The sequence below is a fragment of the Salarias fasciatus genome, chromosome 5, assembly GCF_902148845.1.
Source record: "Salarias fasciatus chromosome 5, fSalaFa1.1, whole genome shotgun sequence".
Taxonomy (NCBI): domain Eukaryota; kingdom Metazoa; phylum Chordata; class Actinopteri; order Blenniiformes; family Blenniidae; genus Salarias; species Salarias fasciatus.
Window position 1 is genome coordinate 20,018,836 of NC_043749.1, and position 15,287 is coordinate 20,034,122.

Here is a 15,287-nt window from a genome sequence, read left to right on the forward strand (position 1 = left end):
TGGGAGGTTGAAGTGCAGAAGCCAAGATTTTGATTTGAAGTGACCAGGATTAAAAAAAAAAGAAAAAAAAATGATCAAACCGGGACAGTTAAGTTTGGTCAGTTTTGTGATACAGCAGAAGAGGTGGTGATGTGGTATAGTCGTGATATTAGACAAACAGGGAGGAAGAATTAATGGATGCATGAAGGAGGGCATTGAGATGGATGAATCATCCATCCTCTAACCCACTTCATAGGAAACGTTTGTATTTTTAATATTTGGCATTTTAAACATTCACAACCCCATGTAGGCTTTGAAATACACATGATTTTATTCCATATTTCTGAGGTAACTCTGTGTCATTGTGGAAAACCCAAGGTGAGAGAGTTATATCACCGTCACGCCACCTAACTGGACCAATATCTCTTAATCTCAACACTATAGCTTTCCAGTACCGTCAGTAATTTGGATATCTCTGCATTTCAGAGCATCATATTTAAATGATTAGATGGATATCAGGCTTTTACAAAACATTCATTTGAATGAGGCATCCTGTAACAGAAGGCATTTTACACAACCAGGAAAGAGATAATGTCCCTGCTGGATTTGTCATGTCTGGGATTCACGAACACTGAACATTTTTCTACCTGTTAAACTTTCTCCTTCCGCCTATGATGCACACCAGCTTGTCTGTGGTTTTGTTTACTTTAACTTAAGTGTGGCCTCTGGCATGACCTCTGTTCTTGATCTTGTGACTCACACACAGGGACAAGAGGTCCTTCCTTGCCTCCTTTTCAGTCTTATAGTAATGACGTAGAACTGTCTGAAAGTCATCACTTTTCACTTCTTCTTCGTGTGTATTTCAGTCTGCAAACAGGTTTTTCTGTCTGTGCGAGTGTTTCTTTCACAAGGATTTTTGGTACAAAATCTTTGAGAACAAGAAACTCAGAATTTCAGCAATTTCTGTATTTTCATGCGGGTAATGATGCAAACTAATTCACTGACATCAAAGAAGGAATATAAACAAAGTACAAAAAGAAGTAAATTAATGTCTGATGTGCATTTAAAATGTGTGTTTTTACAAAGATATTTAGCTCCCTTTCCATCACAATACTTTAGTTACTGAGAGTACTATTTTGACAATGATGTAATTTCTATAGAACACTGGATTTTATTGGAAAAAAATTAAACAGGTGTGGTGTATTCTCAAGTTACTGTAATATGACAACTCGGTTTGTCAAATGTACAATCAATATGAATTGTCATTAAGTGTGTGCTACTAATTTATACAAATAAAAGAAACCCTTTCCACCAAATTGAAATGCCACGTGTCAAACTGAAGGATTGATGGATTCTCTCACTTAGGCAAATGGTTTCTTTAAGGTATCATCAAATTATCTGTTGTGTTCAGTTAAGAAGGATTCAAGATACCAGACTTAACAGGTGCTCATTTTTTGTTTCATGTCCAAAAAAAAAAAATTCTTGACAGAAATTCCTTGATAGAAACAACAAAGGCTTCAAGAACAAAGAAAAAAAATCAAAGAGGCACTGGAAAGTTCAAACACACAGAACAGAGACTGAGCTACCAACAAAGGCGAATCAACAACCACAGCACCTCGGAGCCACTTTAATATACACCACAGCCACCAGGTGAAGACAATCAACATTCAGGCACAGGTGAAGCACATCAGGGCAAGAGACTGCAATCAGACAAGAAGAGAATCAAGAAGCCTGAAACCAGACACAGAGGTCACATTTAAATATATTCGAGTAGTTACAAAAACAAATATTTCCTCTCTACAATTTCAAAAATAACACAGGTCACACCAGCTCATCGTCAAAAGAAATTAATTTACACAAACCCTCATAAAGGGAGTTTTCCTGTTCCACAGTCACTTATGCTTGCTCATGTGGAACTGTTGGGTTTTTATCTGAAAAAATATCTGTAAATGACTGTAGTATATTTGGAGCTTTATAAATAATACTGAATAGAATTGAACAGTGAGTTGTGTTACACATATTGCATATTCAGAACGATTTCAATGAAAGTGCATAATGTGAAATAATGATAATATTTACATTGAATGCTTGATAATTAAATGAAAGAGTATTAAATTCATTGTGTTTTGTTTAAAAAAATGCTTTAAAACTGATACATTGTGCTTTTGTTCCAAAAAAAAAAAAAAAAAACCTGATACATTGTTACCAACTCCTCAGTCAGGAAAGTTCTAAATGATGTCATCTTCTAATTTGCATAGCTGCTCATTTGCATATATAGGTCAAATTGAGCTTTATTGTCAAGATCAGTAATGGGAGTAACAGCATTAAAATAAAATATTGTAACTTGGTTAAAAACTCAGGTACTTTTTTTGAAGAAGTAGTGAGCAACTGTAATTAATTAGTTTTTTAAAATAAACTTGTCCAACTCTGCCTATAAACACATCGCAGATGTTCTGTTTGCTTTTACACTTTCCAATATCATCATTAGTGCTGAAATAAATTTTCAGGCAGGCCTGTTTTGGCCCACATGCCATATGTTTGAAACCACAAGTGCCTCAATGTTCATCAAAAGGGTCTCAAAGAGGTGAGTACATTTTGATTTAATAAGCTGTAACCTCTGCATTTTGTTGCTTGCAGTTGGTTTTGTTTTTCTACACTTTTCAACATGTTTTAGCATTTTGTCCCTGAATGGCTATTGTTTGGTTTTGAAAGCACTCTCACAGCGTTCGGTTTCATGTTTAACTTCTCTTTTTCCAGGAAACGGACACACTAAAGATTAGCCACACCACAACACAGAGTTTAGGCAATATACATCCACAATAGGTAGTAAAATAAATAAAAAATATAAAAAGAGGTATGCCTTAGCTGGTTGCTAACATTAGCCATTAAGGGACAAAAGGTTATTTAAAGACATTTTCTGTTGTCAGCTGGAGAATTAACATTGTTTTATTGATTGTATTTAATAAATGAAAATATAAAGAAATGGGGACAAAAGAGTTGTTTGACAAAAAGGTTATCTTTTTTTCTTCTTTTTAAACTAAAGTAAATAATATGCTAGCATGTCCGTAACATTTACCAGACATTCACACACAAAAGTGTCTATCACTCAAACACAAAATCATTCTGCCTTACAGTGTTGATGGGCAGATTTATTTATATGTAATAATTCAAATAATAAAAAAAACAGTTTGTTAATTACAGTACAAGTTGATGCCATTTGGGTTAAACGAACACGTTTAAAACTGAATGATTAAAACATTTGCTGGAGCTGTTTGCTGCGGTCATTCCACAGTAGCTGCCTCATTTATGTAGTCTTGATTATTATTGCTAAATCACTATTTTCCCTGCTTCAACAACATTTTCCACTGTTTTGCCAGCTAATAAGCTCATACTGTAAGTGTCATCCTGACAAAGAAAATGAAATTGATGAGGTTTCTTTTGAGCTTTTACAAGGTGGTCATCTATCATTTGTCATTATAGTTTGCTGACCTGTATAACCCAGTGGAACCTGTCAAAATCTTTTCCTTTCCTGTCTTCTCACTAAAAGCAAATAAAAATGACAGTAAATAGGTTTGAAGAAATGTTCATTGGGTGTCAAAACAGCTTAGGGGAAAAAAAAAAGAAGGTGTTGTACACTTCCTCAAACGTTTCATGAGATTGAAATCAATGATAGACGGCAGAGCACTCTGAGACTGAAACTCTAGTGCTGTTCCGCTCCAGCATTCACCTTCAAACATGACTCTGAGAGGAGACGCGATGGGAGCAGGAGAGGTGATTTACACGGTGGTGGAGGTGCTCATCGCTGTCAGCTGCTGTCTGGGGAACATGCTGGTGATTCTGGCTCTTTGGACCAGTAAAAGCATCCGGCAACCCACCTTCCGTCTGATCGTCTCTCTGGCTGTGGCAGACTTTCTCGTCGGCTGTGTGGCCGTCCCGATGGCTGTGTTGGTGGACGGACGGGTCGAGACTTCATTCCACTCTTGTCTCTTCATCAGCTGCCTGGTTATTCTATTGACCTTGGTTTCAGTTTTGTGTCTGACAGCGATTGCTGTTGACCGCTACCTGCGGGTGTACATCCCTCTGAGGTAAGAATTTTTACAGTTTTTTAACATGCAAACAGCCCAAATGTATATTTTTTTTTTGCATTATTATGTCAACTTGTGAAACTCTTGATAGACTGCACATATTAATAAGATCCCATATTGTATTTTTACCTATGTTAGAATATCTGTCATCTGTCATTACTTCTTTTCTTTATAGGTACAAAAGGACCATAACATTGAAACATTCTCGTCTTGTGGTTGCGGGATGTTGGCTTGTTGCACTACCTCTGAGTTTTACTCCAATGTTCGGATGGCACAACCAAAAGACATTATCTCAATCTGTCAATTCTACAATTGTCTGCCGGTTTATTACTGTTATCCCCATGTCGTACCTGGTTTACTTCAACTTCTTCTTCTGTACCTTAACACCACTGCTGGTAATGACTGTCCTGTACATCTGTGTCTTCTACACTATTCGAGGAAACCTTCGAGGCAAACCAGGCAACAGTGCTCGAAATCAGTCGGAGACCTACTTAAAGAAGGAGAAACATTTGGCCAGGTCTCTGTCTCTGGTCTTGGCTTTGTTCGCTGTGTGCTGGATCCCTCTCCACATAATGAACTGTATGACTTACTTTGATGAGGAGACAGACTTACCAAAAGAAGCTATTTATGCTGGCATCGTGTTTTCTCACGCTAACTCTGCCGTTAACCCGGTTGTGTATGCATTCAAAATAGAAAAAATTAGGGAAGCCTACATGAAGATCTGGAGACGTTTCGCTTCTTGTACCACAGATAATCAAAACTCTCAGACGAGCCAGTCGACAGAAAACAATTTGAGCAGTAACGAGAACAGTGTGAGTGACGACTGAGAAAGGACTTTTTCCATTTCTGTGCTGCATTATTCCCAAAGACCAAGTTTGGATTAATGTTCATTAATTTGTTTGTAAATTATATCACATGTAAATATGATGAAAGATACTTTTTTATTTGAAGATGATATGAATGTGCTTACAGTAAACACGTCAAACCACGAGCGCTGAGAGGTTTGTCATGGTGTGTGAGTGTGTTTCTTGTCCTGAACACGTGGGCGCTTGCATTTCTGTCTGTACGGCAGAAACTCTGTCTCAGGGGAAATGACAACTTCCACTTATCTGTCAAGCTTTAGTTTTTCCACCAAGTTTCACATCATTGTTTCTTTTTCCAGTTTCTGGTCATGTTCCTGTTCTCTGTGTTCGTTTTGACTAAACTACAATCTCAGTGAAATTTCCAACACTGGAAATATGTACAGTAAAAATAAGTACAATAAATGACGATTGATTTGGACATCTAGTGATACAGTCCAGAAAATAGCAGGAATAATTATTTGAAACTTTATCTTGTATCCGACTGCAGCAGAGATACGATTACGTGTCTTTACGAAACTTCTGTTTGGTTATATTGAAAGGAGAGAAAGCACACCATTGGAAATTGTGAGATTTATTATTACAGCGACACAAAGTAAGGGCTTAGTTACAAGGAACTCAAGAGAAAACCTTTTAAGTTACATATTTATTTACATTTACTGATCACTGTGAGACACACTCGGGATATGTTGCATTTGTCTTTGATGTAACTTAAAGCCATTCTACACAAACCTCTCTCATACTGTCATGTTTGTTTCAAAGATGCTTTCTTTAATTTGCTATTAAAGACCACAATGATGTGAATAAAAACTGGCATTCTTTCTGTTACATCTACTGTTGATAGTTGAACAGAACATTCTCTGTCTGTTTCACTGCTGCCAACATGAAGTCATCAATCTGACTAAAAAACATGCATTTAAAATAGCGAGAGGATGCTGGAGTGTAGCTGGAGGAAATCCAGCCAGGTATTGGATTAGATATAATTTGGTTGACTTTGATGGACTGTGCCATTTCACCACTGATTTGATTTTTCTCTTCTCTTTTTTAGGTCAGTTTACGATTCTGTGTTCCTTATTTGTAGGCACTATGTGTTCCTCTAAAATTACACCCAGCACTGATGGATGCAGTTTTTGCAAGAATACAAACCACCATATTCTACTGAAGTGTCTCAAAACCAGTTCTTTCCATCCACAGCTAACTTTCTGCAAGTCTAAACGATGGTCTGCTTTACTCAACTCACAAATTGAATTAGTTCAAGTTCCCTCATGTGTCTTTAGGCAGAAATTGAAGCTATTTTTGGGAACAGGGGAAGTTAAAAGATGGTATTTACAAATTTATTATACCAAAAAAGTAATTTAGCATTCATTTATAAACTATTTTTTTAACCATACAGTGCAAAAATGTGTTTGCTCTTCGTTAAAAAAAAAAAAAAATCTGCATCAAAAAAACTATAGTACAGAGGTCTCAAAATCTGGATAATCCCAAAACTAATTTCATTCTTCAACCACAAGGTGGCGTCAGTGTGGCTTCTTCATCAGCGAGAATCATCCAAGCACTCATTGTACCTCTCAAGAAAGGTAATAGACTGTATAGTTAACACCTGAGTAGGATTCACTCCATCCCACAAACTATACAACCTACTACCTCACCTTGCTAGGCTCAATCTCATGCACAGATCCTTCGAGAGAAAAAGAAGATACAGTGGTCTTCATCTTTTAACTTCAAAATTGAGCAAGTAGAACAGATGCGTCCTTGTTGTGTCTCCACAGGTCGATCATCTCTGGTCTGAAGGTGCGTGGCTCCCTTTGTGCTTGAAGGCTTCAGCATCACAGCAGATTAGCCTGTTTCCTCGGGAAAGACAGTAGATTGTATAGTTATCTCAAAAGGAGGACTTAAACCCCACAACTATTCAATCTACTACCTCAGCCTTAAGGACAGATAGTGGTGACAGCAGTGCGGTCGTGGAAACCTGTTGGCTGAACTGTTGGACACAGACAAAGAAGATAATGACTTAATTTCTCAGAATTCATTTATTTAGTACAAATAGTTATACAGGAAAAAAACAACAACTTTGATTTGCATTTAGTACAAGATAAGCTGTTACCACATCTACTGACGTCATCTCAACTGATTTTACTTCTTGTGGGATGCTTTATCTTCTTAGCTGTAACCAAAGCCATCTTTTAAAACCTGCACTCATCACATCATGAAACCACATTATTCTAAATGTTGGCTGCACTTTGATCAGAAACCGCCTCAAACACAGTTATTCATCCCAATTCAACTCAGTCTTGGTTCACAACAGTTTTAAAATATTTTTGCAGTTTATTTGCCAGATCAGGGGCAATAAAGACAGACAGGCTACAGCTATGTTCCAGATAAGCTGGAAATGAGTGAAAGAAATGCCAGTTTTGACCTCAATAGTTAACAGAAAATGCCCTTCAGGAGCAGGAGTGGATTGTACGGCCTTGCAAAGTAAAAAGCACTTCATCTCAGGAAAGACTGGCTCGTGATGAAGGGAAAGAGTGCCACAAATTAGTTCCTTTTTCACTGTAAAGGTTGACTTGATTCTTTCTGTGCAGAAATCCAGACAAGCAGATTAAAAATGATGAAGTTGAATCATGTCTTTTCCCAGTTTGGACGTATCCATCTCTACAGCCAGAAGGTAAATCAAACCAAAGCAGGAAGAACAGAATATGGGCAGCACCTCGGTTATGTTTAGCTCTTTCCCTACAAACATGTGCAGCTCTTTTAACAGGTATTCTTTCAATCTATATTGAGAGTAATAAGAAGAATCTGATCAGTCGTGACTTATTTTGAAAAATTTCTGATGTTCGATTATCACATGTACATCTGCTGTTAGTTATCTTCTTGACTGAGGTGTTTTAATCGAGAAATAGAGGGTCTGACTTTGTGAAATTGCCCTCTTTGCTCAGTGTGAAAGCCACTTCAAGTCCATTGAAAACAAAGTCTGTTTACCGTGCCAGCTCCGGTCTGGGACACAGGCGGAGCAAAGCCGTCCAAGTCCAGACAGAACCGTGCTTTGGCGGACATGTCTGAGCCCAGACTGTTGTGGTAGACAACCACTGTCCACCCATGCAAAGGCGAGGACGCTTTGCATAAATTAGCATGTGAACCATGGTGGCTGAAAAGCGGCTGGTCTGTTCATTAACATTCTGAATTCCTCTTTGGCCCAATTAATGTCGACAGTGATTGAAATGTTTTGGCAGGCTTTGCGGCTGTGGTGGCAGGGCATGCTCACGGGGGGCAGAACGAAAAAGGCACAAGGGCATCAGAGAGTGAGAGGCCTTAACTGAGATGTTGAATTAATTTGACAGTAAACGGTATCAAACCCTTCCATCAAACCCTGGAGTGAAAACATGAATCAGTTCCATTTTCCTTACAAGAAAAGTGGCAAACTACAAACAATATTTGCTCTGATGTGGATCTGGGGCTGAGTTTCTACTTCTAGAAAAATGAATTAGTGAGATTGAAACCTTGCTGGATGCAGACTAAAGAAATCTAATGTAAGGTGACTTACAAAAGAGGAGGTATCACTCAATTAAAAAAAAAAATGTTATTAGCATTGTTGACACTATTTTAATTTAAGGTCCTTTCAATAGCACAATCTGATGCACATCTGTTTTTTAGCCAAGCGCATGTGTCAAATATTCAGTAAGAAGTACAGATATCAGTTCTTTCTTCCTCTCTTCTTTTCTACTGCTGGAAGAGGTAATATGACTAATCAACCCACAAGCTGTGATGGTGAGAAAATGGCAACCTTGCTCTTGATTAATAACTTTCACTGAACGCTTCATCGATAAAGATTTCTGGTCGTCAACACAGCAAATGAAAGGCTATCCATTATGTCCAACGCAGCTCATTTCAAAAGAAAATACCCAACTTATTAAAGATAACTGCAATAAAATGCTCTGGAGGAAAACGATTAATTAATGAATGAAGGCGTGAAAAAAATACCCATCATAAACTGGCGCTGGTCCACGGTGATCGGCAGAATACGGGGGACGACTGTGAGGGAAAGAGGGACTGAGGCTGGTTCTCTTATGCGGCTCTCCCCAATATTTGGTGCCAAGAAATGGGCATTGTCTGCCTGCCAAGCTGCTTCTCAATGAGACAAAAGTGGGTGATGTCGTGGATGCAGCATGGCAGAACCCATCGCCGAAGGTGGGGGGAGGAGAGCGTTGCCAGTCAAGCAATGAGAGGATGCCATGTCAGGGAGGGGGTATGAGATCAGAAACGAAGGTTTGCTGACGTAGTTTACTGTCAGAGGCTCAGTGCGGTGTGTCCGCTCTGTGAACAAGGTGTACGCACATTCAGAGAAAGGTCTTCCTGAAGCAGACTGTGTCCGTACGGTCTCTCTGTTATCATTTGCAAAGCATGCTGGTCCTGGTTAATTAACCTCCAGGAATTACTGTAAATGATTAGTTTATTTTCAGTTTATTTTTTGCCCAGATCTAAAGAAGTGCCATTTTTCAAGTTAAATTTCAAGTGGAATCTTGAACTTGTTGGAATCTGTACTGGACACCGTGAACCGCCAGACATCATTCATCACTGCTGGAGAGAAACGGCTGCTCTCCTGCCTCTCCTGTTGTGAGGTGACCAGTGAAACCTTTAGGAGACGAGAAGAACAGTCCATAAAAATGACTTGCCTCAACATCTGTCGAGAGTTATTTACATTTTCCGCGTGACGTTTGAAATCACATGAACGCTTGTCACTCATTCACATGTTTTATCGAAGGAAGTCGATTGAGTCTATATACAGAAAATACTTCTGAAGGAGATAATCATAACAAACTAGTGCGTTAGATATGACCTTACTTTTAATCTGAGTTGCTTACTGCAAAAAGAGCAATCATAAGTCTTTATTAAATACTACTTGGCTGCAAGTCTTTTTTTTTTTGCATAGTTTTCTGCTTAAATGTTAATACATTTTGCAAAAAAGTTACCAACATTGCTTCTAATAACACTTGTTAATCACTGTGACTGTGAGTTATTTGCTAGTTTTTAACAGGAGCATACAGTTGTTTCAAACTGGCATCTTAGAGAGTGCATTGTTACTAATTTTCTACAAAGTTAATTTCTAATACCCTGAATGCCTTCCAAAAGGAAAACATATGTTACCTCAAACAAACAAAACTGAATTGACGAGACACCAGCAATTCTGGAAATACAACATGCCGGCATTCAGCCTTTTACGTTTTGTTATAGTTAAACTTCTGTCTTACTGTATATGCTGATATTTATTCTTGCCACTTTTAAAAATCCACAAAGATTAGAGCCAATGCAAAATGTGCTACCTGAGTCTAAGGTTTCTTGAAGTTTTTGCCAAAAACGAAAGTGTTGTAAAAAGTAGTCGGCTGCCGGATTATGTGGTGTTTATGGTTAGCAAACATTTTAGTTTAACAGGAAGAGCCAAATGTGTGTATGCTGTGTGACCTGATAAAAGCAACAATCGCCAGGAGACTTTGATCCTGGTAAGCACAGAGTCACTCCAACCGTGGGGAGGAGAGAAACACAAATAGCGGAGGATATGGCTTTCCAAACAACATGTCATCGAGCAGCACAGCAAGTTCATCTGAGGAGAACTTTGGGGGGAGGAGAAAGTAAGTTCATTTTGTTCCTCTATGCCCATCCTCCCTGCTCCCTCCCACTTTTTTCTTCATTTACCCTTTCTGTACAGTACAGTAGGTAATCTCCGTTATCACCCCCGCTAATGAAAACTGATAATCTGACTGTACCAGCAAACCGCAAAACACCAATGTTCGTGTGTATATATGATAACACGCTTATCATAAGTTGGACTCACACAGGAATGTAACTGCCAAAGTTAAAAAATTTACAATTTAGCAACTTTTTTTTATTTGTTTGTTTGTTAGATTTGAACACTGTTGTTGATTTTTGTAACTCATACAGTCAAAATGGACCCAAAACCTTCTGCATCTGAACTCAAGAGCCTGTAAAGTCATATGATGTACAGAGGAGTGCCTACAGCAGAGGGATCTGGTTCATACTGGTTTTTGTACAGGTCTATCAAAGAGCAGCTTTAGGAATGATGCGGTCAATAAGATCCTTATTACACTGATGCAAGCTGGGTTTTCATTTTTGTGGTAAAAGAAAAAAAAAAAAGGCGAACAGTAGCCGCAGTACAGCTGGGAAATGCTTCTTGTAGCTTTAAGTTGCAGCTTTTATGCACCTATGTGGCATGTGTGCAACACAGAGACCCAGAAGCTTAATAAAAAGGGCTAATAGCCTTTTATGACAAAGAATTTCCTGTTTGTAACAGGATGCTATAAACACTTCTTGTCAGATCTGTTTAAGTGACTTGTGTTTCGGTGTATGCGTACTATGACTCTAGCAAAATTTTGTTTTCGTCACTCCGAACCCCATCGTAGAAAAAAAACATTTTATTTAGCCCAATGAGTTATTTCTAGTTCAGAGCGCCACATAAACACACTTCTCATAGCAGTGTTTCTGTACGAGCGATTTCGTCATTATCATTACACCCTATTAAACAAACATTTTTTCAAACAACAGCGGATTCATGTCAAACAGAAATGTTGGACATCGAAGCACCGTATGCAAGCAAAGCAGACACGTGTACAAAGTGAGGGGAGACACTGAAAGAAGTGAGAAAAATAAAGTGCAGCAGATTCAGATAAAGGGAAACCACGCTGGAAATAGGAATATTAAGACCAAAAGCAGAATCGTAAACAAGAAATACCTGAGTTTTTATGTCAAGATCGGGCTAGTGTTCACCCGCAGGCCATGGTGGTGGCGAGAGAGGAGGGAAAAAAAAAAAAAAAAGGCGGGTTAGAAAGGAGACAACAATACATTTCCACATCTCTCTCTTTCGCCTGCAAGATGAGGGAAAGGCTGAGTGGTGTACCAGCAAGCAACCCCACTCGAACAGGGGCTGGGGCTTGAGAGCAGTTTTTGGGCCATGCCCTCCTCTCTCCCTGCCCACTTTTGCCCCTCTGCCAAAAGGGAAAGACAGCACGGAGAACGGGAGGCAGGAAAAGAAATCATGAAGTCATGGAATTTTGATTGCGCGCACCCAATCCCAAACCCCAACATCCATCAGCGTAAACCCGAGGTGAAGTCTGGATCAACCGAATAAACTGCCAACATGAGGAGATGCAGTGGTGTGAACTGTAGATCATGTGTCAAACAGACGTCTCAATTGACAGGGATAAAAACAGCAGAAAGAGAAAGACTTGCTTAAAGTAATCAGAAGTACTTACATGCTGTGTTGGCATTGGTGTGACAGCTATTTCAACAGTTGGCCAAACAATGGCGCGCCAGATTATCCTGAAACATTTCATTGTACACGAGTTAAAGTCTGCTAATAGGAGCCGTGCAGTCAAGCCTTTTGTCAGCAGTTGGCATCATTCCCAGGTAGTACATGCCTCACAGTTCCCATTTCCGTCAGTCACTCCCAGCGTCTTTAGTCGTTCTGCACCTGCCTGTGTTTTTATTCAGACTCGGTGCACGGCGGAGACAACGGCCGGCACCCACGAGGACGTGATTTTATTTGATTTTATCCGTGAGTGGAAATCACTGTTTGCTGTGTAAACACAGCGCACCGAATGAGTGGTCTGGGATGTTTACCACAGTGGATCCTCAAGTGACAAACTGTGTCACGGAGCTCTGGAGCAACATTAAGGCCAACAGTGACAGTCTGTGTTGATAAGCAGGCAAATCCAAAGTGGTGGTTCGTGTGGTTCTTTCTCGAGAAATTGAAATTACACAAGTAATCCCATGTTTTGGTCCTGCATAGAATGAAGGGCTTTAATGTTCAAATGCTACAGAGTGCCTAAGACACTCATTAGTATCTTTCCTCAGGCAATATCCAAGACAGCTTCCTGTGTGACGTCACTAACTTTGTTTTCTAAGCAATTATTTCCATACTTGTTCTTTAAATCCGTTTTCTCCTCATGCAGTCTTCTTTCCTGTACTTTTTAGCTGGTATTCCTGAATAATTTCTGCAATAGGAAAAAAAAAAAACAAAAACACAAAAACAGAGTGTTTTGTTGGCAAATCAGGCAATCCGAAGGAGGGGAGCGACGACCAATGGAGCTGCAAACTCCTGGTACAAATCTCACTCTGTGTCTTTCCCTTTCCGCTCGTCAGCTCCAAGCCTGTAAAAGTTTCAGCTGCAAGGATTTGGACCACCCTCCATTGGCACTGATTCAAAAGAGCACTGCCTGTTTGAGAAAAACGACGAGGACAACTCTGTGAGGGGAGTGTTAGCTTTTTGCACTCTCCCGCCACCCTCTCTCTCTTTTGCTCTCTCTCTCTCTCTCTCTCTCCCTCGCTTTCTCTCACTCTTTTGGACTCGGAGCAGTCACTGCTTTCGGGACTCTTATTCTGCTCCCATGGTGAATTTCAGCTCATGCAGGCACAGTCCTTTAGGCATCAGTTCATTTGTTAGGGATCCACAATAGTTTGGATCGCTCCAGATAGCCTGGTCTCTGTCACACACACTCATGAAATAGGAAATGCAAACTCCAGCACTATTTCCTGGATTCTCTGTCCTCCATTTCAGATGTGTGTCGAGCGGTCGTGAGTCTCAGCTCTGCCTTTGTTACAGTTCACGCAAACCTTATTCCTTTTTTTTTTTTTTTCTGGCTGTGTGGCTCAACATAGTCTTATCATTGTTGCTTCCTCCTAAATACTTTCCATTCTTCCAACCGTCCATTGTTCAAGCAAATTTTAAAAAGAAGAATACTGCAGGCAGCTATAGGACACATGCAAATGAGTATTATGGTCACATCTGAGAAGATAAAACGTATGCGGATTATTTATCTTGAGCAGTGTCATATTTGAAGGGTAATCTGCCAAAGGTTGCTGCGTTGCTTGCTTCTGTGTACAGGTGTCATCCGGAGCAGAGAGAGACATCAATGGGTAATGCCATTTTACAATGGGCAAACATAAACTCACGTGACACATTTATTGACATCACAAATACTATCTCGTGCCAAAGCGTTCCTCTTAAGAAGTAAGTGAACAGTGAACTCATTGTGCACTTCTTCACCAGTCCTCTAGATACACACCACTAACTGTTTACATCAATGCACTATAAAGATGTAATGATGATACAACCAAGCCGTAAAATGTGTATGAGTGCACGCACACACACACACACACACACACACACACACACACACACACACATATGCATGTGAGAAAAGCATTTGCTTGTTACTTTTCACTTACAGTGGTCAATATATTCTATATCAGACGTGGGTGATTTCATTAAAATGTGAATTTAGATATTTTAAACTTACACTGTAATCAAAAAACATTTTTGAAAACTATCATCCATTTTTTTCTGTTATATTACTTTATCTATCTTGGGGTCCCGGGGGGCTGGATCTGACAGTCGAAGCCAAGGTAAACTCTCACCAGGTCGCTGGTTTATCAGCAATGAAGCACAGAAACAGGCCGCTCATGTTCACACTTTCGACTTTCAGGCAACTTAGAGTCTCCAATTAATCTCAAATGCATGATTTAATACTGTGGTAGGAAACAGTATTCTGAGAAAACAAACACAAACATGCACAGAGAGAGAGAGAGAGAGAGAGAGAGAGAGAGAGAGAGAGAGAGAGAGAGAGAGTCTTCCAAGTCCAGTCCTTGTGTGTGTGTGTGTGTGTGTGTGTGTGTGTGTGTGTGTGTGTGTGTGTGTGTGTGTGTGTGTGTGTGTGTGTGTGTGTGTGTGTGTGTGTGTGTGCATGCTTTCTCAGAATACTGCTTCCTACCACAGTATTCTGAGAAAACACAGAGAGGGAGAGACTTGAACCTGCAGCATTATCACGACAACCACAAGGCTATTAACCACTGTGAAGCCGATAATATATTAATTTTTTAAACACTGATTTATGAGCTGTAAAGAATTGGGGAAGAAACAAGAGGCTGCATGATATTTCCCCCACTTATTAAAAAAAAAAACCCTGTCACAACTATGTTGGATTTATAGATTATGAAGCCTATTGGGTTTTTTTCTTTGCATTTACAGTACTTTCAAAAGTATTGTGTAAACCTCAGGATGGATCAAATATTTTTAAAAAAAGCAACATGAAGAAGGCAAAAACATATGAGTCACACTGGTGTATAAGTCACATTGATTTTATGATGGCCAGACGTAACTACACAGTTGAGTTAGAAGCTGCTTATCCTCAGGTATTTGATACACCTTCTTTGTTTACGTCACGACAGTAACAGTTTCTCTGGTTTTCACTCATCCCTCTCAAACTTCTTAGACACTTTAAACTGTTTTGGCTGTATGTATTGTAAAACTTTTTTGTTTTAACTCCGATGTGTAGCAATTTAATTTTGACAACAT

At 39.4% G+C, this 15,287-nt stretch overlaps 1 protein-coding gene and 1 long non-coding RNA gene across 2 annotated transcripts; one reads left to right on the top strand and one right to left on the bottom strand.

Annotated features, from left to right (window-relative positions):
- The first annotated feature begins 3,654 nt into the window (after positions 1-3,654).
- Positions 3,655-5,055, top strand: LOC115388967 (adenosine receptor A1-like). The gene is made up of 2 exons (XM_030092303.1): positions 3,655-4,064; positions 4,240-5,055. Exons 1-2 carry the CDS (start codon positions 3,715-3,717, stop codon positions 4,889-4,891), a joined length of 1,002 nt encoding a protein of 333 aa, XP_029948163.1. The 5' UTR covers positions 3,655-3,714; the 3' UTR covers positions 4,892-5,055.
- A 434-nt stretch (positions 5,056-5,489) lies between these two features.
- LOC115388970 (uncharacterized) lies at positions 5,490-12,390 on the bottom strand. Its single transcript, XR_003931540.1, has 3 exons — positions 12,187-12,390; positions 11,667-11,690; positions 5,490-6,905 (listed from the first exon to the last, which is right to left on the bottom strand). It is a non-coding gene; the product is annotated as an uncharacterized LOC115388970 (long non-coding RNA).
- Between the last annotated feature and the right edge of the window lie 2,897 nt (positions 12,391-15,287).

What these genes read in the sequence shown, in the direction of transcription:
- LOC115388967 (XM_030092303.1), top strand. Translation starts at nt 3,715, where the DNA reads ATGACTCTGAGAGGAGACGCGATGGGAGCAGGAGAGGTGATTTACACG. An exon ending in CGGGTGTACATCCCTCTGAG is followed by an intron (nt 4,065 to 4,239) that starts GTAAGAATTTTT and finishes TTTTCTTTATAG; the next exon opens with GTACAAAAGGACCATAACAT.